The 25,316-nt window shown below is 32.4% G+C and overlaps 1 protein-coding gene across 1 annotated transcript; it reads right to left on the bottom strand.

Annotated features, from left to right (window-relative positions):
* Positions 1-254: 254 nt before the first annotated feature.
* LOC124361783 (protein lin-9 homolog) lies at positions 255-24,107 on the bottom strand. The gene is made up of 10 exons (XM_046815755.1): positions 23,992-24,107; positions 16,921-17,096; positions 9,522-9,691; positions 8,825-8,935; positions 6,882-7,017; positions 5,980-6,261; positions 4,709-4,927; positions 1,969-2,175; positions 1,614-1,778; positions 255-988 (listed from the first exon to the last, which is right to left on the bottom strand). Exons 1-10 carry the CDS (start codon positions 24,035-24,037, stop codon positions 815-817), a joined length of 1,686 nt encoding a protein of 561 aa, XP_046671711.1. The 5' UTR covers positions 24,038-24,107; the 3' UTR covers positions 255-814.
* Positions 24,108-25,316: the final 1,209 nt, after the last annotated feature.

Below are 25,316 nucleotides of genomic sequence, written 5' to 3'. Positions count from 1 at the left end.
TTTAAATTTGTATTTTTTGAAAAATGATGTTGATTTTATGCCCTTCTCTCAGAGGTTACAGGTGTGGTTACACACATTGTACATGCCTTGAGCCCGCTCTTAAAATGGGCATTGAGGCACAGATACAAGCCACATTGCTGGGGATACCAAAGACTAGCTGAATTTCATACGACCACTGGGAGATATGTAAATAAGGAAATCTAAATTAAAACATAGTAAGAAAACATTTTGGGGTTATAATAAATTTCTTACTCTTTTGCTTTCAACCATAACATAAGTTTACTTTATTTTTTAAACATTACTTTAGATTGTTGTAATTTATGAAGTCTGAGGACCAATTTTACTTTATGTGATAATCAAATAAAATTTACAAACACACAGTTAACCACTAAAAACTAATACAATAGACATTAAAGAAACATTTTAAACGGGTTCCAACATAATTTAGAAAGAAAACAAGTGACTAGAAGCAATGTCCACACTGTATTAAATTGCACCAATTAGTTGTGTTGATTTAACTCAACAATATATAATTATCTTAGGTTTATACTCCTAAGGTAAAATCTACTTACTAGTAAATAAAACTTGCTAACATGTTCAACAACCTGTGAAACTATACATAAATATACAGTTCATTTTAGTGAAAAAGGTAAAGAACAATCTTCATATAAAAAGAAAATATTAAAATATCACTTAATAATAAAACAGTGGCATGCAATATCTGTACAAGATTGATTTGATTAACCTTTCAAAGGCTTTCGATGACGAGAAGGCTATGAAGATTTATATATAATGAGAAGGCTACTGGTAATATCTATAATGAGAAGCCTAGAGGGCCAGTGAGACCGGTCTGGATGTGTCTCATATGCACTTCGACACAGTTCTCAAACACATGACGGTTGGACTGATGGAGCTTCAGCCGGATCTGTTCCATTGATGTATTCAACACTTCCACTTCGTAAGCACTTCGCTCACCTTCTGATAGGTTCTGAAACAGTCCCAAAATGTTGATGACAATTCCTGAGCTAAGTAGGGCTGAGTATTAAACTTTCACTTTGTGGACTTTGACAAAAGTAAAAACATTGAACATATTTACTGATTTGTTCCTCAAAGGTAAGTTACAAAGGTATTGCTATTACTAGCGGATGCAACGGAAAAAGGAATAGTAATAGAGTAATTATTAGCCATCATGAGACTGCTATTGGCCTAAACTACATAGATCACACAATTTTTAGGAACTACTCATACTTTCTAAAACACACAGTTGTATCTATGACTTTAATGGTTTTAAATATTTAAAATCCATAATAAATAATCCTTATTTTTACAGTAGAAATAAAATAAAACACTATAAGAGCAAATCTTAAATTAGGTAATGTAAAAAAATAGCACCAAAATCACAATTTAAAACATGATTCACAGCTAAATTATAAAGAGGATCCAATGTTGTTTTCATTTTATCCCTTCTCCAAACTGTAAGAGATCAATCAATTCACCTACAACTTGCTATGAAAGTAGAGCAATACAATTTTAGTTATTCGTAATTTGGTTTGCAAAACTCTTCTGCAGCCAATAATAAACTTTAATATGAGAATTGATAATTGAATAGGTACCTTGACTTGGAGCATGAGTGAGGTGAGATTGGTGATCAAATCCACCACATTCTGGTCCTTGGCGGTGTGGTTATATCGAAGCACCATCTGTTTAGCCTCAAGAAGACTCTGCTCCTGTATCTGGGATGGCAGCAGCATTGCCGCCAGGCTGGCTTCTGGTGCCAACTGCGAGAGAAAAACAAATTATACACAACATTCTGAAACCATAGTGTGGTAATATCATAGAATTATTACCAGGCTGGCCTTTGGTGCCAAATACAATAGCAGCAGTACAATAGTATCTTAATATAACATAGTCCAATATTAAACTAAAAACCGTATGATCTATTTAATACTTAATGAACTTCTACCATACCTCCTGACAGTACTTTTGTACAGAAGCCAAGATCTCCCGCAAGTGAACGTTGAGGTGCTCCAACTCTATCACCTTGTTTGCGTACCGTTTCTGGAAATCTTCTGCAATAGCTTCTCCAAATGATTTTCTCCGTTCAGCTTCGGTGTTCATCTCTCGCAACTGGTCAATCCTGGATCTTTTGATGTTTAGAATTTTGTTTAATCTAACCTGAAATAAATAATACATATGCAATAGTTTATATTTGGCATGTACATAAATAGAATCGTCTTTCTGATACACACTTTTTTCCATTCCAAAATACTAAAATTATTCTGAATCTAAAATAAAGTTTAAAAAATAGCCCTCTTTCTCTTATCAATAGTAATGTGTTTCATTTGTTCTATTTTTGCATTAATACTAAACTGGTTTCTCCTTGCTGGTCGGATTAAAGCATTTAGTATTCCCAAAATAATATTTATCCTCTTAACAGGTTCATGACAATACCTTATTTCCAGTTTCTTATTTGCCATCAAATTTGTCAATAATAAAAGCAAAAAACAGTAATATTTCTATACATTCAACATCTAAGTATAATGAGAAATGTATGTAGGCTTCGATATTTTGCACAACAAAATTTATTTCACTAGGTTTTTTTCAACGTTTCTTTGTATAACCCAAGGGGTAACTAACAAAATTAAACAATTGTGCACCGACGGGGTAAACGTTAGTCTAAGGTGTTTATTTAAGTGCGGAATCACTTTTAACAAACCACCAAGACAGGCAAACAATACAAACACAATAAGGAAATGCATAGCAACGTATACCCACTAGGAGCAAGACATGCTTTACGAAAGCCCAGTGTGTACCCGTATGCCAGATCAAATGCCCTGTAGGCTTTGCTAAAGTTGTACGCAAAATTTAAAATTTAAAGCTCATTTCATTCTTAAGATTTCCCTGCAGACAATCAGACAGTAAATAAATTATTACAGTTCCGGGACTGATGGAAGAGAAATGTTGCCAACATACTGAGTGATAGGCTTAAACAACGCTCAGGCAAATCCCATGGATTCACATGCACAAATTCTTGTCCATGCACCATGGACACTCATTCCTGTCTATGTTGAAAAAAGTTTCATACAAAATTTAAAATCTAAATATGAAATCTTTCTCAATACATCTTACATATGGGTCGAAGCCAATTGCCTCCGATCGCCACTGTTCGATTAGTGTTGTGTTTATTTTTTATTAAGTGCATGTTTTAGAGTTAGTGAAGTTGACACACAACATGGTGGTTGTGATTCCTGACTTAGGCGTGCCACAACGCTCTGACATGATTTCTTTATTTCACCCTAGTTTGTAATTATTTGTTAGGTTAGTTATTTACCTGAAGAAGAGATCAGATTGCAGATCTAGAAACGTAGTGTTACTGATTTTTTGTTTAACCCTTCAACGCGTTATTTTTTTTCATGGTCATACTCCCTCCTGCGTTGATTTTTCTGGCGGTTTTTTTAGAGATTTTGTGTTTTATAAATAATATAAGCAAATTACCCAAGTTTATAATTATTTTATTATACTTCTATGTTGTTAGTGTTTAAAATTAGCCAAATTAAACAAAATTAACCTACTTTAGGTTAATTTCCCTAAAAGCTAGCTAACCTACAAACCATCCCCAACTCATGTTTATAAAACACAACAAATTGTTCCTGTCAAAACGGGATTTCCTTCTTCAAAACAATATAGTTAGCTTGTAAAACTAATAATAATAACTAAACAAAGGAACGTAAAACACACAAAAATATGTCAGTTGAACATAACCATCACACTAACAATGACTGTAAACAACAACAAACGTAAGCTGACAAACGATCGGCTGCACGGCAATGACGTCGTCTTGAATGCAGCTGATTTCTCAGATATTTTTTCTAAAGATCGATTTTTCGAGATATCGACTCAATTAATCGAAAGTTTGAATCTTCTCCTTTCGATTGGTATACATTTTTCATTGAAAACATTCGGTAGTCGTCTGTTACAGCTACAAAAATAACCGACTACTCCATGACGTACTCAGTACGGCAAAACGCGATCTCAAGTAAAAGTGTCATGACGTACCTAGTACGGCAAAACGCGTTGAAGGGTTAACTGAACGATGGCAAATGTCCAGAAAAATCCTGTTTCCTTAATAATCCTTTCATCGTCAAAAACAAACTTTAAACAAAGAGTTTTGGCAATATCTTTTTATTTTTTAATAAGTGGATCCAGAGTGTATTAGCATTTATGTGCAATTATATAAATTGAATCGAATATACAAATAAATAGACTGGAAAGGACCAAATCCTAATACATGGATAGTATCATATAAATTTATAATACTGTAGGATAAAATATAACTAACTTATGTGCTTGTTAGTAATGGTTCCCTGATACAGAATGTAGGATCATCCAGGCCATCACGGAACCATTCACTATATTTAAACCCAATTTTTTCAGATATTTCTGTAAACAAAAGAATCTGGGAATTTTAAAATAAATGTACACATATTCAATATATAAAAAGTGATATTTGTTACTGAATCTACCTAAAGTTGGAAATAATTAACTTTTGAAATAAATAACTATATCAATATTCTTTTGTGTTTATAGAATGTGGTTTAGTTTTAAATCCAAAAATTCTTAATTACAAAATGATTTTTATTTCATGGAAAAAAATGTACGGCATTTCTATTTTTGTCTATTTTAAAGTTACAATTGGTGTAGAACTTACAATTTTCTCAAGCGCCTTATAGGGGAAGCAGCCGACCACGACACTCTCAGCCTTGGGTTTGCAGCTGACAGCTGACAACATGGGGTCAGGGGTGTGTCGACTAGTTGGGGCAGAGGGGGCAGGCTTGGGGGCGATGGGGGTGATAGAGGGGGGTGCCAGTCGTGGTCGGAACAGTGCGGAGAAACTGCTCATTGACATCGTGTCCGGAGGTTCATTGGACTGAAACATACATTTCCACATTACTATCACTGTTAAATATTGTAGCAATAACATTAGTTTTATAAATAGACACACATTAAAGTGTCATTTGATTGAATATTCATATATTGCGAATTATATTATTAAGCTTTGCCTTATGCTACATTTTATTTGGCAGTTGTTATTTAATTATGTAAGAGAAACAACCAAATTGTGTTTATAATTGATTCAGTGCATTTGGAAATTTAGTAAATAAGTTTTTGTTAATCGAGATTAGTGAGTTCTTATGTACGAATATATATATATATATATAAACTTTGATTATATATATATATATATATATATATATAGTTTCTCTGTTTTGAGTTTATGTGGAAGAGGAGAAAAGTCCTAACTTTGCCTCCAATAGAGCCAACTTTCATTTCATTTTTGCGCATGTTTAATTTTACGTAAATCTAAGATTTTTACTTCTGAAGAAGCGGACATTTAAGTTTTCAAAATAAAATGTTATAACATAAATTACGATGGAAAATATCTGAAAGTTTGTTATCTTTCAAATCGTCTCAAATTTTTTTCTTCATTTGTAAATAAGAAAATTAAAAAGAATTTCTGTACTATTTTATTGTAAGAAGATCTATGTTTATATATATATATATATATATATATATATATATATATATATATATATAAACATGTATATATATATATATATATATATATGTTATTTAAACTTTTTCATTATTACCAGAATATATTACTGAATTAATGTAGAAGTATTTATGTAAAATATTATGCATGTAATGTGTGTTTATTATAATCAAAAACATATTTTGAAATACATTTTTCCCTTGATTAGCAATGCTAGAGGGTTAGACATAGTTACATGTATACTGCAATGTATTCAACACTTTTTATTTCAGAAAATCCATAAGGTTACCCAGATTTAAGTAACATGTCGGTTTTTGCTGTGCCCAGTGGTAGGTTCAACTGGAAGGTATAAACCAGCCAGAAGTGCTATCCTGCAGGATCCAATTACTATCCTGGAAGAAATCTTCAAGAACGTTGTTACTTACAAGCACTTCGTAGTCAGGAACAGAATGTGTTCCCAGGCCCGGCCTCTCGAAGGTGATGCGGTAGGTGTTGTTAGATGTGTCCACTGCGTCTATGCTGCCAGTGAACAGCCCATCCTGAGGCTTCCGCAGCCGAGCCGTCACCTTCGACCCGATCACAAGCTGCAGCGGGATCTCATTTGGCAAGTCTTTACAACTGGAGAAGTCATTCATCTTTCGTTGTTGGAGCAGTCTTATTTTTGTACGCTTGTTTTCCAGTTCTCTTCTCTCCTCAGTGAAAAATGCCTGAGACACAAGAATAGAACATTGTTTCAAAAATGTTACTTAATTGTTGTAATTACTTAGCTGGTGCCAAAGCAAAAAAACATAATGAGATGAATTTTGTTTTATTATGTAGAAGGAAGTGTACACTATAACAACGCTATATTTATTCAAATGATAAAATCTGTTGAAATGTTTAATAAAAAAAGAAGGCAACACAAAATAATAACATTTTTAAAGTTTTTAAGTTTGAAATAAAAAATGTAATTTTATGATATCAATTTATCTGTAAGCACCTTTTTTATTGTTCCCTATGTAAATAGGAACATATATATCAAGTTTCAAAAAATTAAGTATCTGTATAAGTGTTTAAAATGTGCATCCATAAATAAGTTGACTTATAACTTTATGCGATTTATTATGCATAAAACGAGACTAAGTACAATGGCATATGTCATATTTTAAGTACCAGGATAATAAATATTTAAAAAAATAATTTAGTTGGCCCTCTGAACTTTTCACAGATACCAGCCTCTGGCATTTCTCGGAATTACTTGGGAGCCGATTAAGTATGCTCTTGGTAATCAAAGGGTTAGAAGTTCAATTTCCTGTACAAATGCTACAACAGTTATTTTGTTATGTACCTGAGAACATCTCCTAGGTTTGCCCATCATTCTCCTCATCTTGCACCACTCAACTCGGCTCAGTCGCCTGGTCTTCAGCTGCGGGAAGGATTCTCTCAGGCATATTATGAAATCATTGTCACCCGAAAAAAGTGCTCTGAAAAATAACAATTAAAAATGGTAAACCATTTACTGTAGATTAAAAATATTCCACGACATTATTAAGGTTAATATGAAATTGTAAACTTATCCACTTTTATTTAGTAACTGAATTATAAAATAAATTCACTGAATAATAATAAACTGCTAACCTATGCCTTAATTAATATGCTCAAAATAAAAGAGCAATAAGAATGAATGTTCACCAATTATAATCATAGCTATTGGCATAAATACATTGTTACACAAAATGTTTGGGGCATATATTGAAGGAAAATGAACATGGTTCATAAGTTTTAATGGGATATTGTGTGAAATATATAAATATAACCTACAAAACTTATTATGTATTAAATAAAAACTTGAAAATCTGATGTATTTATGTAATACTTTACTATAATATTAAGTTTGAAGTTAGGTTTAGACAATAGGACTATGTAGGAAAAAGAATTCGCCTGACATTTGCCAATGTTCAGTGATACAAAAATGAGTTACTGATTTTTTGTATGGTGGTGAATGTTCAGAAATATCCTTCCTTCAATAATATAATCTTTCAAAAATTATCTGATATCACTTGACTTTTAGTGATGGATCATCTGATTCTTCAAACTGGAGAACACAGTGAAGCATACAACAAAACAGCAAAACTTTCAATAACAATTACTTCATAAATGACAGAAATAAGAAAATCTTTATTGATAATCTTTAAGTAGCGTCAATTAATGAAAGTTTCATAGTAATAAAATATAAAAGTTCAAGTTGATATTAGTTACGTTGCTTGTCTCCAGAAAAATTCTTCCACTTTGTAGATGATTCGTTGCAAGAGCCAGTTCTTTCTTTATTCTTGTCTTCATTTTTATGTGGCTGTTTTGATTTTTCTTAATTTCTTCTGCCAAAGCATTAAAGAGTTTCTTTCCGGCATAGTAGGTTGGTTTTTTTTTCTCAAATACAGCTGTTCTGTGAGGAGGTAGTGGGAAGTCTTGACCATGTCTTGTATTACGCTCATGAAGATCACCACTTCGAGGAAGATCTTTTGATAACCAGAACAATATCGTTTCCAGAATATATAGGGAAGTCACTCTCAATATATCCAATTCTTTAAAAGTAGCTTTGCTTCTTCTTTCTCTAGTTTCTAGTTTGCCCATGAACCATATTGATTTCCTCTGAATTTTGAGGACATTCAATAGGTTAAATTGAGTTGTGCCTCCCCATGCTGCTATTCCAAACCTGAGATAACTTTCGAACAGTGCATAGTATGCTTGCTATTTTGGTAGATTCAAGAGTGCTTGTTACATGCAGCTGTTACATGGGTCCTTCACAAAGCATAGAGTGATGAATTTAGCTCTCGGCATAAATTGTCAATGTCATTTGTAAACTTAACATCACAGTTTAAAAACAATATAAATTGGCATCTGGAATAGATTATAAGACAAACAATTCACAGGAACATGGAGGTCAATTCACACAGTTCCGATCAGCATAACATAAAAACTGTTAAAAAATCCACAAATACACCAATAAAGTGATTTTTATCTGTGATCACCCATTGCTGCAATTAGTGGGCCAAACACCAAATCACTACAATTTACAATGTTGATGCCTGAATTAACCTTTCTAAAAAATCAGTTTAATTTAAATAGTAACACAGGATATTCATGATTCATCTAATACATCTGAGTTTTATCATTCCCTCTAAAACAAGATTGTTTTAATGTTTTGGAATTTAAATAAGTTCCTTCTAGTGTAAAACTATATTTAAGGTGGTATTTAACATAATTATAAATTTGGATTGATTGAATACTTACTTATCAATGTTGCTGTAAAACCACTCATAGCAGACCCATTTATGAGCTTTCGGTAACTTGAGGAGATTTCTTAATCTCATGCCAATTTTCTGACATAATCTACGATCTGGGCTGAAAATGAAATTTATAAATAATTAGATGTACATATAACCTATGTAATATATATGGCAAATTATTAATAATTTTATTCATTATTTTAACACAGAAAATTAAAATTTCTTTAAATGGTAAGATTACAGTACTTTCAACATTACCTATAGCTTAATCGCACACATTAATACTTCACATTCATGTAGTGAATCAGTGGTGTAAATTATATCCGACGGGGTGATACACTGAGTGGTTTAGGAAATATAAAATATCCTACAACAACACGGGGTTGGGCATCTTCCCACAGGAGATTGTTTAGCTTTATGATCTGATAAATGTGTTCTAGTTTAAAACAAATTGCTGGGTGCAATTTTAATGTTTATTTTGAAAATTTCGGGAAAGGCTTTAGCCCCCTAAGTTCTCTCCTTAGATACACACCCAATTAGTACAAAACAAAATTAATAAATTATTTTTACATAAAAAAAGAAACAGGCAATTTGGTACAACACCCCTAAGGATGCTTGTAATTCTGGGCAGTGAACTACAAAATGATGACACACTACAAGAGTTAAAACCCAGTATGATAGCAAATAAAATTTCAGCTTACCTATCAGATTTAGGTGGAGGTTCTTCAGCTTTTATAGGTCGAGGTCCTTTAAACGATATTGCCTGCTTTTTAGCAGGAGATTTTCCTGGTGTACGTTTGGTTCTTGGAGTTAATATATTTACAACGTCGTCATCAAAGAACAACTTATTCTTTTTTCTAATGCGCTGTGGCTGAAAATCATAAAATACTTATAATACAGCTTATTTTATTTATGGCATACACTGTGTTATATGAAGTTAAAATTAACAATTTTAGAGTTATTATACAAGTAAATAAGCCTTGTCACTTAAGCAGCAAAGGCTGAATAAAATCAGAACCAATATTATACTCCATATGGTTAGATTATCACAGGGAGCAAGTGCACAAGTTTTATAACTAAGTTAAGTTAGTTAAGTTTAGTTTAAGTTTTTAGTGTTGTAGTTATATAATTGTCACTGGTGTACTCATCAGCTGCTGAATACTGTATTCTTGTATGGTCTTTTAATGTTTTTCCTGAAAAGTAGGTTGGCAAACTTCAATGGCTCTGCGCCTAGTACTTAGTTTTCTAAGGGGAGAACTTTATGTTAGTTATTTACACAAGGTTGGCACTTCAGGTGCATAAATGACCAAAATCTAAATGTATAGTTGCTGATAGTACATGAGTAGTTTTCAAACTTTTTAAAACAGAAATTAGCAACATTAGGGTTCTGAAAATATTGCTGTTAACTGTTTATCAGTCCATCTCATAAGTACTGTAATAACATTGCATTGTTGTACTTAACTGATGAATGTTTGTTTTCTTCCAGATTACTTTGGTTATCAGAAGTAGTTTAGAAACAATCTGTTTACAAAACGATGCTGTATTACTAGATTATGACTACAGTAAGTAGATAAGCATCCGATTTTTAAAAAGGAAAACGTTCTTAGGAACAGATATCCACCAACATTGTGTAATTTATCTAATAATAAAAAGTAAAAGGTCATTCATTATCAGTCATTGCATAAAACTTTCAATATTCTTAGTATGTGTAATTTGTATTTACAGTAAAATGCAATAATCACAGTTAATGTGCTGTTATTAATAATTTCACTAATACATTAGTTAATAAATGAAATTTTTCCACAAATTTAATATTTGTAAGCTAACTATAAAATGTAGACATATAATATCAAGAGTAGATACCAACATTTATTACAACCATTTACTGTAATACGATTTTAATCAATAATTATTATGTTTACACTGCAGCATAATAATGATACAAGAGTTAAGTTATGGATAAATTTGTTAGACAAACTGTAAAAGTATGAACATTATTATAACTCTCCTTTTTAACATGATGCCTGTTGATTGTAGCTCCCAAACCTCTCCTATTCCTGTCTTAATTAACCGAGATTCTCTCATATAACTATATGTCCGAATCACTCCCAGTTATGTCGGATACAGTGCCGAAAGACACCTATCCTCTTGAGAATGACTGTTTTTTGAGGGCTGTTTGCCGCGAGAGTGGATAGTGTTTTAATGAATGGTAATTGTTCTTTGGTGGGCAGGCCTCTATTACGAAGTCTCCGAGTTATCCATCAGAATGTGCAGGGTGCCAAGGCAAAAATGCCTCAAATTGAAGTTTTACTTGATCTGTACTCCCCAGATTTGCTTTGTATCTCTGAGCATTTTTTTAATAAAGCGGACTAGACTCTTTCAGCATGCCTGGCTACTGTATTGCTTCGGGGGTTACTGTCGTTCTATCTTAAAAAGAGGAGGAGTTTGTATTTTAGTTAAGGAACTACTTAAGTTTTATGAAATTGATATGTCTGAGTTCTCGATTGAGGGTGTTTGTGAGTTGTGTGGTGTTAGAGTTGAGTCTGAAGGCAAATAGTATTATTTTTATATGTGTCTATAGACCACCTAAATCAGAGCATTTCTGAAATAAATGATTTTTTTCTATCGATCTCAGCATTGCTTGGAAACCTGTATCCATCTTGACAGATGGATTGTTTTGTCTGGTGATTTCAATATAGATTTTTCCACCATTAGTCAGTCATCTAAAATTTTTATCGATCTGATGAATTCGTTCGGCTTGGTGAGCACAATAGACACTTTCACTCGAGAATTTAATGGTTCCAGTTCACTCATTGACAACATATTTAGCAATATTCCAAAGAATGTGTTTTCACTCAGGTTCTAATTACTGGAATTTCCGATCATCATGCGCAAATTGGAGACATTGTCTCATTTGTTCCTTCAACCCACAATATTATTAAATTTACATTCAAGCGGTGCTTCACCCGGACGGCATTCGGGTCTTGAGGAGTCTTCTGGAGGGTGAATCATGGCATGAGCTTTTTGGAGCCGCTGATGTTGATGAAATGTTTGACTCATTTCTTGCAATTTTGTCATTTTATATTTATTGTGTTTTTCCTTCAAAAAAGATTAAGTTCGGTACATGGGGCACTCAGAAGAGGATTCCTTTGGATGAAGATCTAAAAAAACTTCATAATCGCCTTTTGTTTCTCTACTCGCTGTCTAAGCATCTTGACTCTTCTCATCCTTTGAGAGTTTCTTTTATTCAAACCAAGAAGGAGTTTAGGAATCGCATCCATTCCGCCAAAGCGAAAAAAGTATTGACCTACATCAGCGGGGCTCAGAATAAACAGCGAGCTGCTTGGAATGTGGTTAAGGGATCTCATTCCTGATAAGAAAGCTAATGCCTTCACACATATTACGCTTAATGACGAGAATGGCGATCTGATGAACAATCCTAGGATGATTTCAGAGAAATTCAACATCCATTTTTGCAGAAATAAGCCCAGAGTTTGAGAGATTCTGAGGGTAATTCTTCATTTGTTCTCCAAGTTCATTGTCTTCATCACGTATGAGTTCCTTCTATATTTTTTGCTCCAATGAAATCATCTCAGTCGTTAAAGTCCTTGAAAACAAGCAATTCAGCAGGATTTGATGGAGTTTCATCCAGGATTTTGTTGAGCTGTATAGATATATTGGCTGATCCTCTTGCACAGATTGCGAACTCGTCATTTGAATCTGGGAAATTCCATCACACTTGAAGCTCTCAATTGTAAAACCTATATTTAAGAAAAAAGGAAGTCCAAATGAACTTAGCAATTACCGCCCCATTTCGATCCTTTCTACATTTTCAAAAGTTCTTGAAAGGCTTGTGCTGACCAGACTTTCCAATTACCTGTCTGTCAATGGAATTTTACATGACCATCAATATGGCTTTCGTGAGGGGTTGTCTACAGTCAATGCAATTTTTAGTCTTCTAACTGAGGTATCAAACTCATTGGATAACAGGAATCACGTGTTTGGCCTATTTTTTGGATCTTACGAAGGCTTTCGACGTTGTGGATCACGGGTTGTTTGCTCAGAAAAACTTGAAAACTTGGGTATTAGAGGGAAAGCTTTTGATTGGATTGCTTCTTATCTCCTGAACCGTAGGACAGATTGTTGAAATTCGTTTTATTGATGATACAGGGTGCTTAAGAAAAACAATTTTCTGAGGAGCGAGAAGAAGTACGCACTGGAGTTCCCCAAGGCTCCGTACTTGGTCCTTTATTATTTTTACTATTCATAAATGACATCCATCGAAGCGTGAAAGGTTCCAAGTTGTTTTTGTTTGCTGATGATACCTCTTTGGTCATCTCTGGTTGCAATCGAGGCCGAGCTTGAAATCCAAACCTTTGTTCAGGCCAGTAATTTGCTGCAGTGGTTGGGTGAAAAAACTCTCTGTTTGTAAATACATCTAAAACCAATTTTCTTGATTTTGGAATTAGAAAGTCTGCTAAAACGTTGATTGAATCTCAAAACATTATGATTGGAGAGTCAGAAATGTGTCCTTCTTTGAATGTTATTATCTTGGAATTGTTTTGGATGATCAGCTAAAACTTTTTTCGTCACATTGATTAAAAGTCACGAAAAAAACTAAGCAAGCTGCATATTTTTGATGTATAGACTATCCTGTTTTGCTAGTGAGGAAATTCTTTTGCTTACTTACTATGGCTGTTTTTATCCTTACCTTTGCTATGGAGTCTCTTATGGGGGGATTACGAAGAGTAAGAAAACTCAATATGTTTTTCGTCTCCAGAAAAGAGCTATACGGATTATTTTCAAGTTGAGTCGTTCCCAGTCTTGTAGAGGTTTCTTTCGCAGTAATAATATCCTTACGTTTCCCATCCATTTATATCCTTCAGTGTCTTTCTTTTTACAAAAAGTATCCCCACCTTTTTTCAGTCAACGTTAATCCAGCCCATAATTACTCCTTAAGAAAAAGAAACAACCTAATCCTACCCCTGCCATTAAAAACATCTTTTTTTTGAAAAACAAAGTCTTTACTCCTGCATCCGCCCTTTTAACTCTTTGCCATTCCTGCTTGAAAAATTGTTGTGGACAATAGGGAATTTCAAAATCGTCTGAAAAAATTTATTATTTCGAGAGAATATTACAGTGTTCCGGGAATACGTTGAGGATAATAAATTGTAGATCACTCCTGTTATATTGATTTGGTCTTGTTGTGTTTGATCTGTCAGTCGTCTGTACTTTAAGTTAGGATATTATAATTTTCTTGACGAATGCCTATGCATGTTATGTTTTTGGCAATAAATGAATTGATTGATTGATTGATAACAGTTTCACCTATCTAACTATTCTATCCATAAGAAAAGAATAGCAGTTATTTAGACTTACAGTTAAACATTTCTCACAGTAAAATTATTCTGAAATATGGTACTTTATGATTAAATGGAGGCCTCGTATATGATAGGAGCGAGTACTAAGGAGCCACATACAGGTTTTGTATGCGCGCTGCCACCACACAAGCCAATTTCCTTAACCAACTCGGTACTTGCTGCCAAGAGACGGACAATCATAATTTCCCCAGTCTTGATATCTACCTTTGAGTAAAGAAAAAACATTCTCTAGAATATGTGGGTAGACTTTAATAAGCGACCTACACTTTTTATCCGGTTGTTTTTATTAAATGGTTTGATTGTTTATATTGATAAATAAAAAATTAGCATTGTAAAGAACAGTTTGGTTTTATACCTAGCCGTAATACAATTCAAGCTGTGGAGTCAGTGGTTTCGAATGTTTTAGATGGCTTTGAAAATAAAATGATTTGTTCAGCTACCTTGATAGATTTATCTAAAGCTTTTGATTGTATTCCACATAAATTACTCTTAAAAAAACTAGAAGGTTACGGTGTAAAAGGTGAGGAATTGAAGCTCTTTTCATCATATCTCAATGGTAGAAAACAAATGGTAGTACAAGGTAGAGACAAATCGGATCTTAAAAATGTTACAATAGGGGTACCACAAGGTTCAGTGTTAGGGCCTTTTCTGTTTGTAGTGGCTGTGAATGACTTTGCACACAATATACCATGTTTTTCTGTACTATATGCTGATGACACCACCCTAGTGAGTAGCAATGAAAAAATAGACCAGTTATTGATCAATCGTAGGAGGCTGCTAGATGATGCAAATGAATGGTTCAGATCTAATTCTCTAGTTGTAAACCGTGATAAAACAGAGAATATATGTTTCTCTCTTGATAATAATAATTATGATGATTTAAATTTTAACCCTGTAAAACTTTTAGGAATATATTTGGATAGTAAGCTAAGCTGGGATGTACATGTGCAAATGATGTGTAAAAAATTGGCAAGAGTCATCTACTTACTTAGAAAATTAAGATTCTGTGTTAGCATGGATATGCTCATGACAGCCTAGTATGCCTTCTTTAATTCACTTTTAATGTATGGAATTTTGTTATGGGGAAATAGTAGCGCTGCTCAAAAAGCTTTTATATGGCAAAAAAAGGTGCTAAGAGTTATTAAAGGTTTACCTGACAGAACTTCTTGCAAGCCCCTTTTCAAAGAATTGCAAATTATGACTCTGCCAAGTATGTATATATATTCATGTTTATTAAAATGTAAAGAAAATTTAGAAACATATCAGCTCAGACAAAATATACATAATTATAATACAAGGAACAAAGGCAAGCTAGATATGGTAAATTTTAGGCTGGAAAAAACTAAGAAAAGTCATTTATGCATGGAAATTAAACTTTTCAACAACTTGCCTGATAACGCATGGAGAGTTAGTACTGTCAAGTTTAAAACTTCTATTAGTAGTTGGTTGAAGTACAAAGCCTTTTATTCAATTGACGAGTATTTGTCCTGTGACACTAGTGAAATAAAATTTTAGTCTACTTTTTCTATCTTTCTTGTTTCTTTTAAAGTTGATTTATTATTTCTCATTGGACAAAGCCTTTTGATGAGCATTTGTCCTGTTTCAATTTTGACGCCACCGTTACAAATTTGTTGAGTTGTTATTTGTTTTATTCTCTGTTATTACTTCTTATATATTCTATTTATTGTTGTTATGTTATGAACTTATTTATTGTAGTTGTACATTAGTTTTTAATTATTTATTTATTTTATTATAGGCTTATTGAACAATTTTGTATACAAGAAATTAAGGAATTTGGTATTGGCTAGTTATATGAATATTCTGACGATGTCAATTGCATTTATATATGTTTAAAGACAAATAAAGAATCTTGAATTGAATGAATAATTCGATATTACAATTTATAAAAAAAAACAAATAATTCCTATTTATTAGTTAGTCATTTGTCATGTAAATAATAAACAGCAATAAGTAACTAATTTGTAGAGAATTTGAAAATGACGATGAATATGATGAAATTATGTGATAAATTTCTAGATATACATGTGGGTTTGGCTACTGCCTTCACAAATGCGGTTGCTCACTGCTATCTGTGCAATCTATAAATATTGTAACATATTTCTGATATGTATGTCTAGGCCATAGTTGGACTTGTTATTTTGTAATGTTATTGTTAAGTTTATGTTATTAAAAATTGTAATGTATTATTCTTGTTGTTAATGTATTATAATTTTTGTTTCATACGATTAATATATAATATCGAATAGTTCGATAATAATGATCAAATAACGAGTGTAGGCCGCTCATTAGTCTCCTCGAATATATTTATATTTACAGTAAATTCACCTAACCATATTAGTCACAGCGGATTCTGAATGAGTGGCCCATTTTAATCAGGAGGTACCAAAAACATATTTATCAGTTTGTAAATTTAAACGTTTTTTCATCATTTATTTAAATAATAATCATTATATACTTTTGAAATTATTTATATTTTTAAATGAATTACATATATTATTTTTATAAACATTGTACAGGTTTGAAGCCCAATAAAGTAAAAAAAAATACTAAACAAGACCAAAATCGTATTTTTTTTGCACACAGAAATAAATAGGATAGTATATAAAAGCAAAGTCTCATACTAACAGAATTTAGTGTATATATGGGTTGCATTTAATTTAATTATCATTAAAACATTAAAATAAATGCTGCAGCCTACCATGCCTCTCCGGTTCAGAATGAGTCCAGGCTGCGGTGAGCGAGGGGGCAGCTCGGACCCCACCCGGCGTAAGCCTAGAGGTCCCAGGACATCCTCGGTTTCCATTTTTATCTCTGGTTCAGGATCAAACTTAATTCCACCATTTTTGAATGTCAACAGCGCTTGTGCTGACTCATCTGAAAAATACTCACTTATTAATATACAATAAATTATCACGAAAAATAAAAACTAAAAAATTGTTAAAAAATTCAATTTAAAGTAAAGTTTAAGATCATTATTAATTTTAAAACGAGCTATGTTTTTCTACTAATTACAATACAATTTACAATATTTCAAAATTTGTATAGGCTAATTTAAAAATTATAGGTTTACATTGTCATTAACTACAGGCTGATTTTTGTAGCCTACAACAATTTACAAACATCAACAAAATCCTAATTTGATATATGTAAAATTTATGACATTGAAACAATAGCTAATTATTTAGTTACAAAAATGGTGGTTGGCTTGGTGGAAGTTGATGGGATCAGTGATTTTCTTATATTCTTCTTCTTCTTCTATGGGGTGGTTTATTGCCATGCACTTAAGCCTCAAGGTACTTTTGTGCATTTAGTGTACCAGACCCAAAACACACGTTTAGCACTTTTTGTCTTTAGTATTAAAAAATCCAATCGATTTATTTTTTTTATGTTCTATGAGACATTTATTACTGAATCACGACCATAATAATAGCTATTAAGAGTTAAAAACCCATTTAAACCATAATAATACCCAAATTGTAATATGCCAAAGTCTGTACTCACGGCAGGAAAAATGTGTCATAAATTAAAAGTTTACCAGTTACAGGATCTATACATTAAAACTAATAGAAAATAATATACACAATGTTTAAGTTACATAAGATTTTGTTCACACCAACTGGTATATTTAAAACAGATTATTAATAAAATTAGTGCAACTACAAAGTTTACTTTGAACATGTGACTAAAATTCAGACTATTTATTCACCAATGCATTTCTTATCAAAATCTTGTCAATTTTGGAGGCAAATTCCAAGATGGATGATTTAATCATTCTAAATCTTTTCTAAAATAAAACGTCTTAGGATTATGTGAAACATTTTGACCGAGTAATGAAAAGTGGTTCAATTTAAGCAATATAGCCTGTTTTTGAGTCATGATGATATATGCACAGAGTGTTTGTAAGCTAATAGTAGGAATTGAAAGAAGTGTCTTCTCATTTAATTTCACTTCCAGTCTTATGAATTTTACGGTGCCACAGGTGAGTGTGCCGTATTGCCTCAAGAAAATATATACTTATATAGGTCTCAAAAACCTACTTCAGTCTCTTGTAATTTACTTTCGGTTCAAGATATTTCTGGTTGTATGGTTGATTTTGCTTTTTTATCCCAATCCAGAAAATAAATACATATGTTTTAAGCTAGAGAAGACTACTTCTGTCAAAAAACACCTACTTCTAGCACTTTTAACTTATTTCCACTATAAGGAGTAGTGTGGCAAAACCTTACTATTAATTCTTGTATAACCAGGCTTGCGTGATAGAAGTCTTGTTCTTTTTTTACTGAAGATTGAGAAAGAATGGCTTGTTGAAGAATGTTGGAGCCATTCCTCTATTTTTTCCTTAAGCCAGTTTTGTGTACCTCATGTGCCAACATTTACAGCTATTTACATTCAGGTGGGTGTATAAATAGTATTTCCAATGTAATAAATAGTTTAAACTAGTCGCTGGCACAATCTGTAGTAAAAGTTATACAGGGTGTTGAAAATGTGTGGAACCACCATTTTATCTCTTGAGTGGTTAAAGAAAAAAAACTAAGATTTTGTATATGGGTATATTATGGTTTTACCTATCTTTTGGTGCCTTATGTAATTTTTTATCACTGATAGGAGACGTCCCTCGCAGGATACAGTAAAAAGTTATTATGGAAGCCTATAGTAAATGACACTTCAATTTAAAGGCCATTTTTTTCTCAGTAAGTAGCCACAAGTTTAATCTCAAAAGGACCACTCTAGCAAATATGGCACCTGTTCAAAATTTATAAAAATTGGTATTTGAGTGGTCAGGATCTGTTTTCTTCAAATTCTACTACAAACCAGTTATGAAGTTGCATTTCATTTTGTGAACTGGAAAATGACTTTTAAAGTGTTAAATAAGATTTCACATTCTAGTCAGTCAATTGTGTGTAAAATATAGTATAAATGAAAATGATGACTTACCGATTTGTAAATGAAGATGGGAATGCAAGTTCCAAAGTGTTAATACGAAATTGTAAAAAATGCTCAAAATGTTTTCCTTCGACAGTCTGCACTTCGAGTGTAGAAATCTGATACAGCGTTGTGTAAAGCTTCTTCAGAAATGTTGTATGTTTTTTCCGTAATTCGTTGCCTCAGGTCATCTAAGTCACGAGGTTGTTTTATAAAAATTATTTTTCAAATGCCCCCCAAAAAATAGTCTAGGGGACAAATCCAGAGATCTTGCAGGCCATTCAACTGCCCCCCTTCGACCAATCCTTTGAGGGAATATATAATTTAAGTACTGTCCTATTTATATTCCAAAGTGAGAAGGTGTTCCGTCCTGCTGAAACCAGACGGTAGGAAAGTTTTGCTCGTAGATTCTCAATAGCAGGGAGTATTTTGTTCTAGAGCATATTTAGGTAAATCTCTGAGTTCAAATTCCCTAGATAAATAAAGGTCCAATTACTTGGCGTCCACATATGTCAGCCCAGACATTCACTTTCTGAGGATGCTGAGTATGAGACTCTTCCATCCAGTGAGGATTTTCACTAGCCCAATATCTACAGTTGTGCCGATTTACGTGCCCATGCAGGGTAAAAGAGGCCTCGTCAGAAAAACTAAAGAATTAAAAAAAAATAACGATTTGATAACACTTCCTCATCATTATTTCGCAAAACTCCATTCTCCCATCACAATCATCTTCATTTAGTTCTTGTAATAAATGAATTTTATATGGCAATAAAATTGTTCTTCTTTAAAACATTATGCACTGAACTAAAACATACCTCCTGCTCTTGGGCACTTTTCTAAGGGAAGTATGTGGATTTTCTACAAAACATCCAGAGAATGATTTTGAACGGTTTCTTACACTACCTGTCAATTCAAAACATTCAACAGTTTTTATGACTGCTGCATGAGATATTGGATTCCTATCTGGAAATAAATCATTGAACAAATCTCGCACTTCACAAAAGGACCTGACATGGTAACCATAGCCTCACATCATTAATAGCGTCCAACACACTACCTGGTCTATAGTCCACTTAGTAACAGACTGAAGAGTTTATTGATTATCTAACGACTTTGGAAAACCCAACATTCCAAAACAAGCAAACATTTCCGTTAAGAGAAACTGGCTGCTAGTTATCAGGAACTTCAAGCTGTTATTGCTATTCTAAAAGCTACACAATCCATTTACAAACGAATATGGAAAATTGACCATAAAAACCATTGTCTTGCTGTGCATTAAATTAACACTTATTGGGAAAAAAGACCATTTGACTAAATGTATTATTTGTGTTGTTTTACTTAACTTAATTTTAACAGAAATACCAACTAAGATTCCAATATTTTTAAATTTCAGTCACCATTTTGCTAGGGTGATCCTTTTGAGATGAAACTTGTGGCTACTTATTTAGAAAATAATAGCCTTTAAAATGAGTTGCCATTTACTATAGGCTTCCATAAGAACTTTTACTGCATTCTCCTCAGGACAACCCCTATCAGTGATAAAAAATTACATAAGGCACCAAAAGATAAGTAAAACCATAGTAAACAAAATCTTATTGTTTTTTCTTTAACCACTCAAGAGATAAAATGGTGGTTCCACACATTTTCAACACCCTGTATAGTAACTTTGTCTTTACTATATGATTTACACTACTGCTCAAGCACTGTGTACTTTATATTTTTTTAAACTGTTATATACATAAACGATTTTAGCATCTTTGGCTAACTTTAGCTGAAAATGTAAACAGATGTTTAATGTCAGTTAAATTTGGATTATATTACATGAATATCATCATTATTTCACTGAATTCAAACATATTCTGGAAAACTTTTCCAATTTTAATTTTATAAAAACATTCCTCGGATCTCAAAAAATATTATACAACATGTGCCTCCTACTTAATATACACTTAAAAAGTACATTTCAATATAACACAGAAATATTCATGACAACCTATATCCTAAAAATGGAAAAAAGTTAATAACAAGTTATTTTAGCAATGTTTACATTCCTCGTAACTTATATACACAAAACCTACTCCTCTAACCACCCAATTGTAACAATACATTTTAACTTTTAGAATATATTTCACAACATTTTACAAGATATTAACTTTTCTTATTCACAACACTTTACAAGTAATGTCATATTAATGCTTGGGCAGCTATAAAATGCTAATTATTATATGTATTTTAAAACTCATTATACTAACTATGAATGTAGAATTATACTAAGGTAAATTAAATATAATATAGAAAGTCTTACTTTTAGAATGCAAATTAACATACCTTTAAAACAAATACCAATTAAATCAAACAGTTATCTATATTTTTGTTGGTTCACTGGTTTTAACAACTTGAGAACCAAGTTAAACTGAACTTGATCTAAAAAAAATATTAAAGAATAAATAATATTTTAACTCACTTCGACTGACCATTGAAAATATTGAGTTTGCTACAGTGCTAAGTTTGACAATTAAGTAAAGATATGGGCAATTCCACAGTCTCGGACGTAAAATTCATTTCGTTTCTCTTACTGTCTTTCTTAATTTATTGCAGTTACCAGATAATATTTCACACTTTGACTACTTCTATTGAAGAGCTAACAATAAGGAACATATTGATAAATGAAAGTACTTTTTACTTAATTTGTGTTTATATGCCAAATACCATTGACTCACCGACCAACTGATTACAATATCTCCAGGATAAGCATGTCTGTGAAGGTTAAAATTGTCATGATGCTTTAAATGTGCAACAGAGAGGGGTTTTACAAAATTCAACATTTACATGGTAATATTTTGTTCCCAATAAATTTCAACTCAAATTAACCACTTTCTAAAGTATTTCCAATATAAACTTTGTTAATTCTGAGGAATTACTGGGTTAGCTTAAATTCCTTTCGTATTTTAGTACGTTCATATGACGATCAGACTGTCATTAGAAATAAGAAGCATGAAAATGAACAGCCATAGTTGAGTGATATATTTACAAATGTTCGAATACTTTCCTAGATCAAATATTGAAGGTATGAGACAGCAAGCAAAAACAGACAGCGAGTGAGGTGACGTGCGAAGCAGGCTTGGGTCTTTTTATGGAATCTCACTAATCGTAAATATTATCTACAGAAATGTAATGGTTTGGATGTTTGTGCAAGCAAAAGTAACTATGTACAATTATATTAAAATTTTGCTTGAACCCGAAAAATTAAGATATGCTCTAAATAATATTCACCTTAAATATGCCTACTTCAATTTCAAAATTATCATGGTGTTCCATCATAATACATCGTCATAAGTGCTTTAACTATGAAAGACACGTACTCCAACTTTAGGATTTTTCCATACCGGCCTAAATACTCCCAAATAGCCTATTATGTAATCATTAGGGTTATTCAATCAAATATCATGGAATGTTACACAAAAATTTGAAAGTTATATCACTGGTACAAAAACTGTTCCTCTCTCAAAATGTTTTCAGGATCCCAAAAGTACTCAAAAAGTCCAATTAGGCTATTCTCAACTCAGTCAAAAAGTTAGAATATCCTCCAGTCACCATCACTTATGATGTTCCTCTTTTCAGTTGGGGTTAATTTCAGGCTGCAGTATAGTAAGCGGCCACCAAAACATCAGATGAAAGCTTTTTCCAATCATCTAAACTCCCAAACAATGAATAATCAAAATGTTGTTTAATTATTTTATGTATGAAAACACAAGATATATGTGATTAAAACAACTAAACAATATATTGATTTTAATTATTTTGCAGGATAAATAAAGCTTAGATTCTTGGATCAGCATCATTTATCACTAATTACCAAAAAAACAATACTTAAGTTTGGTGTAGGCTAAAAAAAATTCATTTATATGCCATTTAACTTAAGGCCTTTTCTAAAATTCTTTACAAATGGTAGGCTATTTTAAACTGTTGGAAGTGATTACAAAAAATATTGTTATTTAACTGGCAATGATTGCTAATAAAGGTCACTATCAATAAATAAGGTACTTCTAATTGATTAACAAGTTTTGTTTGATAGTCCGCTGTTTTGATAGCTGCTTATTATACTGCAGCCTACTTGCATGCAAAGCTGTGGGAAAATCTCAGAAAAAATAAACAAGCGTGACGTGAAACAATAGTTTTTCCCCCATGCAAAACATACATCCATAGTCAGCCAAAGTAGTCACTTCAAAAAAATTACATTTGATTTTATAGTTCAAACAATACGAGTCACATAGGCCTAGGTCAATACAAATTTATAGATTTAGGTTAACTAAAGTCAGTAAAGTTTTTACAAATAGGCAGATTATTTCATTTATATTAAATATATAAAAACAAAATCGTTTAAAATTAGTACTAAATTATTGCTGTGTTCAATTTATCCTAACAAAATATCAGCTGTTAAGTTGTAAAATAGGCTATACAGTATTGAGCAGTAATTGGCAACACTGTGAAATGTAAACAAGGGCATACTTTAATCATCCTTTAATTTTCAAAAACATTAATGTTTTAAATTTTAATCATCTACATTGAATAAGATCCTTTTTAAGTTGCAGCACAAATGACCCTAATCAAAACAAATTTGAATTTGAATCGTGTGAATCCCGCCCTGATATTTGGCATCATACAAAATTTTCAAACTTACGTAGCTCATAGTTAAGGATTCAAAACAACAAAACCCCAACAAAAAAGACATTAGGAATAATTGAAATAATAAGGTATCGTTAAATAATGTAGATTAATTTATTGTGTAAGACAGAAGAAATGATTAACACAAAAATAATTCAAAAGATTATTGCTTTCTACTCACTTTCAAGTTCGTCCGCCATGTTGATGTTTTTCGAATTTTTCCACATCTCAGCTGTGACAATTGTGAACGTTAGAGTGTGTATAATCTGTGTATATTATAGATTATACAGATTCATAACGTATCCGTTGTTTAAGGGGGAGCACTTCGCCCTATCTTCGTAATGTTAACATAGGTACACTTATCTCAAGAACTACTTGAGGTATCTTCATAATTCTTTTTTTTCATTTAAAGAGGGCTTCTAGGGGAAACACGTGGAACCAAAAAAAAAAATTTTTTTTGGCATATACCCTAAAAGTTATATATTTTTGTTTTAACGCTTGTCAAAAACCTATATAAATATGTGTATATGTATGTATATAAAATATTGAACTCAGTGAAATTGTGATGTTTTTAGTGGTTCCACATATGTAAAACAGTGCTACAAACATTACAAAAAAAAAAATTTCATATTCCTACCATTTGTAGTTTTTGAGAAAAATGTACTTTTTGTATTGAAAACCGCAACTTTCGGAAAAACACAAAAAACGGAAAAAAATAATACTGCTTTATTACCTTTTTCAGTACATTCCAGGTGCATAGGCTGGCTGATCTCCTTCCTGCTCCTCATATTCCATCCTCCAGACTTCTTTTTAGTAAGTTTTTTCTTCTGTCTAATTTTTTTCTCTATATCTTCTTGAGCTTTCTCTGCCTTCCAAATTCGCCGCCGGTCAAGCTTTTTCATTGCTGTAATAAAATGCTGCCCTGGTGACACTCCTATTTCTTGAAATACTTTGCATTTGCCAATGTAGCCATCATTAAAAGCTGTAACAGCTTCATATATGCCAAATTTCAAAGTTTTTAATCTCCACAAATGTTCTTTTAGTATGTAGGTCCAAATGACATTGTTGAGGGACTCATTGGGATTTTGAGTTTTTCCCTTAGTACATTTGCCCAGTAGAGTTGGATTGGCTAGAATCTTGAAAAATAGGTTTAATAAATGTCATTAGGTTTTCAGGCAAGTGAAAATGGCTGCCATGATCATAGTTTTCATTGGATTTTTACGGCCTTTGCGGTACTTACACCAGGTTTCTTCATCATCTGGACATAGTTCCATGTTGAGGCCTTTCATTAGAAGACATCACATGGAAAAAACTCTGCCCAAATGGCTTTTTTCATGTCTTCAACAGAGTTTGTGTTGCGTCTAATTGCCAATCCGTAGTATTTTTGGAGCTGAATAATGGCAGAATCTGTTAGCTTGTTCTTGCCGCCAAGTCGTGAAGCCGTCAGGGAGTGTTTTAGTCTTAGCTTTTAGATTTTTTAATCTCGATCCCATCCGTTTCTGGACA

This window comes from Homalodisca vitripennis, chromosome 5, assembly GCF_021130785.1.
Source record: "Homalodisca vitripennis isolate AUS2020 chromosome 5, UT_GWSS_2.1, whole genome shotgun sequence".
In the NCBI taxonomy this organism is placed as follows: Eukaryota; Metazoa; Arthropoda; class Insecta; order Hemiptera; family Cicadellidae; genus Homalodisca; species Homalodisca vitripennis.
This window is presented reverse-complemented; position numbering and strand designations above follow the sequence as displayed.

What these genes read in the sequence shown, in the direction of transcription:
- LOC124361783 (XM_046815755.1), bottom strand. Translation starts at nt 24,037, where the DNA reads ATGTGGAAAAATTCGAAAAACATCAACATGGCGGACGAACTTGAAA. An exon ending in CCTCCACCTAAATCTGATAG is followed by an intron (nt 8,936 to 9,521) that starts GTAAGCTGAAAT and finishes TTTCATTTTCAG; the next exon opens with CCCAGATCGTAGATTATGTC. An exon ending in TTTTACAGCAACATTGATAA is followed by an intron (nt 7,018 to 8,824) that starts GTAAGTATTCAA and finishes GTTATTTTTCAG; the next exon opens with AGCACTTTTTTCGGGTGACA.